The sequence below is a fragment of the Castanea sativa genome, chromosome 2 (assembly GCF_040712315.1).
Source record: "Castanea sativa cultivar Marrone di Chiusa Pesio chromosome 2, ASM4071231v1".
Lineage (NCBI taxonomy): Eukaryota > Viridiplantae > Streptophyta > Magnoliopsida > Fagales > Fagaceae > Castanea > Castanea sativa.
Genome location: NC_134014.1, coordinates 22,635,423 through 22,643,495, shown reverse-complemented (window position 1 = coordinate 22,643,495; position 8,073 = coordinate 22,635,423). Strand labels below are relative to the sequence as shown.

Genomic DNA, 8,073 nt, shown 5'->3' with positions numbered 1-8,073 from the left:
GAACTTGGAATAGGCGTTTTTTAATAGAAAACCGTAAGGTAGTTTTTTTTAGAAGGTGGGATGGTTTTTTTAGGAGAAAGTGGGGATTGTGGACAATTTTTATTTTTTTATTTTTTTGTTATTAGTTTTTGTTGATTTACAGTTTTAACCTTATTTTTTATTTTTTAGGAATAAGAATAAGTTAATTAAATTAGGAGTATTTTTGTAAGTTGAAAACATAATAACTAACTTTTTGAATCTTCTCAATATATAAAGAAGATAAATAAAATAAAAAATACAATTTTTTTTCTACAAAATAAGACCACTAACAAAAAAAAAAGTCTCATCGCACGCGCGAAGCGCGTGTGATGAGGCTAGTATATATATATATATATATATATATATATATATATATATATATATATAGAGAGAGAGAGAGAGAGAGAGAGAGAAGCATGGAATCTTTTGCTTCATCGAGAGCATTCCCACTTCCCAGCCCTTCTCATTCTCCATTGTTAGTTGAAACTAACATCATGTAGATTACATTTGTAATTTTGCAAATAACTGCCTCTACTTTATTTTGAATCTATGCAAAAAGGTAGAAAAGACTTTTTGAAGTTTGTTTCATATGCTAGCCTTTGAGTTCAAAATTGTGGTTACGAAGGAGAAACATGAAAATGCCTAATCAGAACAGCGAAAAAGTTAAGCACCATATGTATCTCTCTGCAAGATAATTTATTACTTCTCTATTGTTTCATAATACAATTATATGTCCAGGAAATCCTTATTTTACCATGGCTTTGATTTCAACTGAATGTTAAAATGTCTAGTCTGCAAATCATGCAAACATAGCACATGCATAGGTGGTTCACAATTTAGCATACTTCCTGATCCTTTCAGCGTCATCTATTAAGTGCTCCGGCATTGGCACGTTAGAAAGAAGAGTAACCCTAGATGATGCTACCAAGGATATTCTTTGTGAGTTTGAAGGATCAATATTCCAGAGTTTCACCTCCCACACCTGCTCAAAATTGACATCATTTGAACTATAAGTCTTATTAGCATAAACATATATACTCCAAAAAGTGTAAAGGGGGAGAAGGAAAACTGAAGATATTGCTTGGTTTTTCCAGAAAAGCTTGTAGTAGTTTGGTTTTATGTCATAGGAAACCCAGTTTTTCAATATGTGCTGGCTAATGGATATATGGAATTGCTATTAATAAAATAAAATCAATAGCAGGAAAGGAGGGGGAATGCATATGGATAAATGAAAATTACAGTACTAGTGTCTTAGAATGCATCTTGCAGTAAAGAAGATTCTCATTGGAATGAGCTGATTTCCATATTGGAAATTAGCCATAATTCATAATTAAAAGTAAAAAGAACAAAATTTAGGTAAAATATCTAAAGTGTTGTGTTTTAGATTTCTCAATTAAATTTAACCATATAGTTGTATTTACAAATAAATCAGATGATTGAAATAATTATCCTGACCTTGTTTTGCATTTGTTAATAAATCCATGTATTCGAATTTAATTGGAAATTTGCACCTAAGAAACTACAACTAAGTTTCACCCTTAAAATATGTATCAATTAGTTGAGTGATACAAGAATTTTTCCCAACTGTGATATGTTGTTATTAAAGCATAATAAAAATTGCGTTAATGGTTAAGTCATTTCAAAATGTTGTTCCAAACACAACTCGTGAACTTATTCATTTGTCCCTTAAAAATGACCGTGAAAAAAATGTCATAAATGTTGATTTGCATATATACATCAATCTGACAAGTCAAAATGTACAAAATATTTGTGGAGGCAAAGAATTAATAATTTTTTTTTTAAAAATATTTTTTGATATTGGGAAGTGGTGTTCCAACTTTGGGCTCGATTATTCCACACTTTGCCTAGAAGATAAAGCCGGAAATCCAGTGGGGCAATAGTATGATGATTGAAGGGAAGTCATTCGAATGTTCAATAGCCAAGTGCCAAATTAAAGCATATATTATGTAGGGACTGAGTCTAATCTAAAATGAGCCACCTGCATGGTTTTGCCAACATTAATAGGTGTAGCCTCTGCAAACACATGATCACCAAGATGAGCAGGCTTCAGATGGCTAATGCTGAGCTGAACACCAGCTACTCTCTGATAACCTGAAGCCATGACGGCTCCTAAGCTTGCCAGAGCCTCAGCTATCAATGCTGATACACCTCCATGTAGCCTCTTGAATGGCTGTACTTTTTTCCAAAAAAGAAAGAAAACAAACTACATAAGAATTATTAATTTCTGACTTTCATTAGCAAATTAATGAATTAGAGAGAAAGAGTGGTGACCTGACAACAAATGTCGGTAAGATGAAGGTGGCCGGAAACTTTTTGTGGCGAGAAGTCTTCAAACTGGAAACCCAACACATGAAGCGGAGCATCGAGATCTGCAGTCATGGACGATAATGATACTATTGCTGCTGTTTTCTTTTCCTCCATTCTGCATTGATAATTATTGTCTCTCTCGTTAAGCTAATCAAATATTTCTCATCTCATCATGTGCAAAAAAATTTGACTTCTCTTTCTTATAACTCATTTTGGTGAAAAAGTATTTTATATTAATAATATCATGTTATTCTAATTAAAATTCATTAAACAAAAGACATGTGTGCAAAAATAACTATCCATTAATACATGTCTTTCATTTGTTAGTGAGTTAGTTATTTTTTGCTGACATATCTCACGCTTATTAGATTTTGATACCTTAATCTGGTATCTTTTAATACTAAATAACTTCTCCATATTTTTTTAGAGGGTTTTAACTAATGACGCTCCTAATGATACATTCTCCTTATTGATATGTGACTTGTGATGTGATGACTTGTTTTTCGAGGTGTCAAATTCTCAGTAGTTAACCCAGTTCAGCAAATAAATATAAGCTGTCTTTTTGTTTTGGTATGTGAAAAATTGTGATGTGATAACTTGTTTTTATTAAATACTAGCATTATGCCCATGCTATGCATAGTTTAGTCAAAATCCATATGTAAATAATTTTTTAATTAATTTACTTAAAATTAAATAATAAAATAGATAATATATAAATGAATAGTTTTATAATGAATGCATATTGTGTGAGACTATAATAATAATAATAATAATTGAATGGAAGATAGTAGAGATACTTTAAAAATATATATAAAAGGATTTTGAACAATACATTGAACTTTAAGGCTCAAAATCAAAATTTTTTTTTTGGAGAAAAACTTAGAGTTAAGACCTTGGTAATAAGTTTGTATTGATAATTGAAAAACAATCTAAACAACAATTTGTATTATTTGATCTCATCCTCTATCTCTATATTATTGAAAAAACAAAATAAGTCAACAATATATATATATATATATATATATATATATATATATATATATATATGTGTGTGTGTGTGTGTGTGTGTGTGTGTGTGTGTGTGTGTGTGTGTGGGGTTTGATAATGACCACAGTCATATTTATAAAAATTTGATTTTATAAGAAAAAAACATGTTAAGTTAATAACAAAGTTGTATCCATCATACCTTACATTTTAGCTTAGTGGCACTTTCTAATCCCTATGTGAAGTACTGGGTTCAAATTCTACCCCACATATTATCTAAATTTGTGTTTGATCAACTAAAAAAAAAACTACTTAGCATGATATTTGAGGATAAAGTTTTAACTACAATCATCTTTGCATCTTCACTCGTGTGCCCAAAGACATCACATACAACAAAATAGAATTAATGAACTCCAATCTCTCAAACCTATTGAAACCATCCTTGCATCTTCACTACTATGCCCCAAAGATATCGTACAAAGCAATGAATGAACTACTATTTTTTTTATTCCTCGCCCAACTTTGTTAAAGATGAACTAATATTGTTAGTGGTGCATGAACTAATGCTTGCACTACTTGTGTAGTTATTTAGCAAAATGTAAGTGCTTGCACTCCAAAGGAAACTAATTAAAAAATATATTAAGGGAGCAATATAAGCAGAATAGATTAGAGGATTAACTCTCTTGTATTTACTGGAAAGTAAGTAAAGCTAGATCCAAAAGCTTTCCTTACCATTTCCTCAAAAATGATAAAACTTAAAATACTAATTTTTAATACCCAAAATGAGATGAATACAATTCATAAATGATTTTTTGTGTATTTAATATATATTAATAATGGAGTTGGCTTCAAAAAAATTCAACTAAAAAAAAATGACGGCACTGCAATCTATTTATTTTGGAGATAAGATTTTACTCTTAATAAGAAAAACTTAGAAAATAGGAGAAGATGATAAGAAAAAAAAATTGTATCTATTTTTTTTAATAAAAAAAGTAATTGGTCAATAATTTTTTCTATATAATTTTTTGGAAAAAAATAACTATTTTTGTCATTTAAAAATTAATATTGTTGTCATTTTTTATACTTTATTACTAATATATTTTTTTGGAACTTTTTCAAATATTCTAAATTGTTAGCATTGAAATTAGCGGGAAAAAAAAAACCTACAAACCACTCATTAATTAGGGCACCCAAACCCACCAATGTTAATGAGAAATTCAAATCCATGTGAGTTTTAATGCTTATTAAAAAAAAATTATTGCACTCTTAATAAACTATATATATATATATATATATATATATATATATATATATATATATATATACACACACATACATATAGATATATAGATATATATAGTAGAACATGTAATTTTTTAATCAAACATGAATCATTCAAGATATTTGTTGTTAGGAGTGCTCGTATAAATTGATCTATTTCTATTGAAGATAATTGTACCGTGGATTTCACATACGTTAAATTTATTTTCTGGCCAATAAGTAAATCAAAGAAAAAACAACATAAAATTTAGAAGAAATACATACCTTGCTTTGGGGATTAAGGGAGCAACAATATTAATGAGAAGTATTTTGACTGCCTAATTAACCAAGGGTCTATAATTCTATTTATATATGAATTACTATTATACAAAATTGTTTCAAACACAGATTAACTTTGTCACGCGGTGTTTATCTGAAAACTTATCAATATAAGATTTTAGATAGATACAGCTCAAAGGGCATATCATTATCCATTGAATTGCTAGGCTTTATCATTATCTTGTAGCATGTTTGCTCTTACTTTATCCAAAGTGATTGATAAGATCAAAAACTTGTTATTTTTATCTAAAATATTGATAAGCCATTACTACAATTTGGTGAAGCCATTTAGCGCAACTATAATTTCTAAGCTCAATTTTTATTATATAGGATATGATTTCACGACTTCAGTGGTGTCAAATTCTCAACAGTTGATATTAAAGGTAGACCTGGTCCAGCCACAACATTTTTACAACAAATCATATATGATGAGTTACTATTGCTTCTAATTTGAAGAGATGATATGTCTATAAAATTTTCACAGCAAATTTAATTTGAATTCACAACTCAAATTACCTTTTTGTCTACCCGTAACAGCTAATAATAACCTATTATTTATAATTTATTATGAAAGTGTTATGAAAATATTTTGAATATAGATTTTCTTCTTTTTTTTTAGGGAAATATTTTCAGGGATAAGTCTAGTTACACACTGTCACACACTTTGATATGATTTGCACGTGTCAAGTAAGTAATGATTGAATTATTTTTCACCAAGTGACAATTAGGAGTGATGGATCAATGTATAAATGATATAATTCAATCACAAGCTAACATATGGATAAGTTATGGTAAATTGTCTGAATTAGTTTCTCAATTGTTTTACACTACATTTGATTTAGCCTCGGCATTCAAATTCCTGATAATGTAATATCTTGAAATGTAATTATTTATATGTTTGCTATGATTAGAAATTTAATAACTAATAAGATTCATGAGAATATGAAATTTTTTATTTTTAGTTTATTCCTAAGAATCTTATAGAAAACTAGCCTTAAAGCCTCTTCTATTTTTTTTTTTTTTGAGTAAAAGTTAATAATTTGCATCTATTATAATTTGAAAATATTTTTTTTCAAACAAATAAAAAGGATAAACTTTAAAGATAAATAGAAACTATAATTTATTTTTTGAACATGTGTTTGAAAGCGGTGTTGTTATATAGAGAAAAGTTTGGGTAGGAAAAATAAGATGAAAGTGAGGGGAAAGAAGGCTAAATTTTAGGAGTTCTCTTAGTTTTTTATTTTTTATTTTTTAAATTGGAGGTGTTTTACTTTTATTCGAATGAAAAATGAAGAAAAAAAAAAGCCAAATTTTAGGGACTAAAAAGATGAATGTGAAGAGAATAAAATCCTAAATTTTAGGAGTTCTCTTTTAGAATTCAAAATAAAATTTATTATTTTACATTTATGACCATATTTCGAAAAGAAGTTACACTTCATTAATGAGGATATTTTTGAACTACATAAAAGTTCAGTGCAAAGAGACGAGTCCTCTTATAGATAGTATATATATATTTTTTGAAATTATCTTTATATTTGTAAAAAAAATATGTGTTTTTTTTCTCCAAATTAAGATATAAGAAAAAAAATTTTAAATCATTTGGAAAATTCATTAATTAATACTATAATCTAAATTTCTGAATGACATATATAATACAAAAATAATTATTTAAACTCTTGTTCTTCATGAAAATCATGACATCATGTTTTGTTAATAAAAATAATTATTTTATTTTAACATCGATCTAACTCAATCCCAAATATGAGATATAAAAAGAAAATCAAAATGACTAATTCTTAATCATAATTTTTTAAAGGAGTGTTAAATCCACAATGCTTTAAAGTTTTGTTTCTATTGGTATAGGGTAGGAAGGAATGAGTAAAATTGTCACTTTATAATAATGTAACTTTGTACAGATATTGGAATGTGAATACCCACCTATTTTAAAGATAATCTATATTCTTACCCCACTCCAAACGCTTCCATATGTTTGGCTCTAAATGAAGGGATGATGAAAATAATAGAGAAAAAAATGGAAAATAAAATATTTTTGTGTGGTATGTTTGGACATGGGAAAAAAAGAAGAAGAAAATATGAAAATTCTATCTTTCATTTGTTTTGTTTGTTAAGAGAAGAGTGAGGAAAAATGTATGCTTTTATGTTTATGTCCATTGGAAAAATTAGACAGCAGGGTTAGTAACTATTTTGGTCCTTAATGTTTGCATTATGTATCAAAATGGTGCTTAATGTTCTAAATGTATTAGTTTAGTCCCTAATGCTGAAAAATACTAACGTGGTTAACGGCCAAATTAAATATGCTTTTGTGTGCCACGTGGGTTTCCACTTGGTCTATCACAAGGAAGGTTTTTTTTTTTTTTTTTTTTTTGAAGCTATCACATGGAAGAGTTTTAAAATAAAATTATTAATAAATGAAAAAAGTTGAAGAATGTAAAAAATAAAATAAAATAAAAGAGTTGAAACACGATTTGAGGCATTGAAATCCCTAAGCTCGAAATTTACCTTGTGGCTAACAAAATAAAATCATAAACACCATAAGTATGTTGTGAACTGGTTGTAGGTTTGGGTGTGTTTGTAGGGTGGATTCATATGACATTAGCCAACTTAACTATCTAGATGTTTATTTATTGATTATACTATTATGAATGACCAACAAAATTATCCGTTTCACAAATTTTTTTTGTCTTAACTTTTTTATAAAAAAAATAAAATAAATAAAATAAATTAACACAGCTAGCTTTTTTTAAAAAAAAATTAAGCTAAAATTTATATTTGTCATAGTTTTTTTTTTTTTTTGATAGGTATATTTGTCATAGTTGATCAATAAGGTACTAAAAACTAATAGTATCTTTTATTTTATATTTAGCAAATAAGCTACCATCTCCAAACGCATAATTTTTAGCAATTCGCCCAAATTCAAAAGATGAAATCAATCCTCTTCAAAAAAAAAAAAAGATGAAATCAATCTCTCATACAAACGTTGTCGTTTACGGTAAAAAAAAATTATAATAAAAAAAATAAAAACTAAAACACAAGGGATTCAAGATATGAACAAGTGGACCGTTGGCACACAACGTTCACGGAAAAGAGAAAAAAAAAAATGAAATATTTATTTTCAAAATTCAT

General features: G+C 27.8%; 1 protein-coding gene across 1 annotated transcript; it reads right to left on the bottom strand.

Moving 5' to 3' along the window:
• Positions 1-847: 847 nt before the first annotated feature.
• On the bottom strand, positions 848-2,460 carry LOC142623967 (1,4-dihydroxy-2-naphthoyl-CoA thioesterase 1-like). Its single transcript, XM_075797459.1, has 3 exons — positions 2,311-2,460; positions 2,018-2,209; positions 848-1,000 (listed from the first exon to the last, which is right to left on the bottom strand). Exons 1-3 carry the CDS (start codon positions 2,458-2,460, stop codon positions 848-850), a joined length of 495 nt encoding a protein of 164 aa, XP_075653574.1.
• Between the last annotated feature and the right edge of the window lie 5,613 nt (positions 2,461-8,073).

Bases quoted from the DNA above. Each gene is read 5' to 3' on its own strand.
- LOC142623967 (XM_075797459.1), bottom strand. From the start codon at position 2,460: ATGGAGGAAAAGAAAACAGCAGCAATAGTATCATTATCGTCCATGACT. The intron at 2,210-2,310 runs GTCACCACTCTT...AAAAAAGTACAG, and splicing joins TTACCGACATTTGTTGTCAG to CCATTCAAGAGGCTACATGG. The intron at 1,001-2,017 runs GTGGCTCATTTT...AATTTTGAGCAG, and splicing joins ATGTTGGCAAAACCATGCAG to GTGTGGGAGGTGAAACTCTG.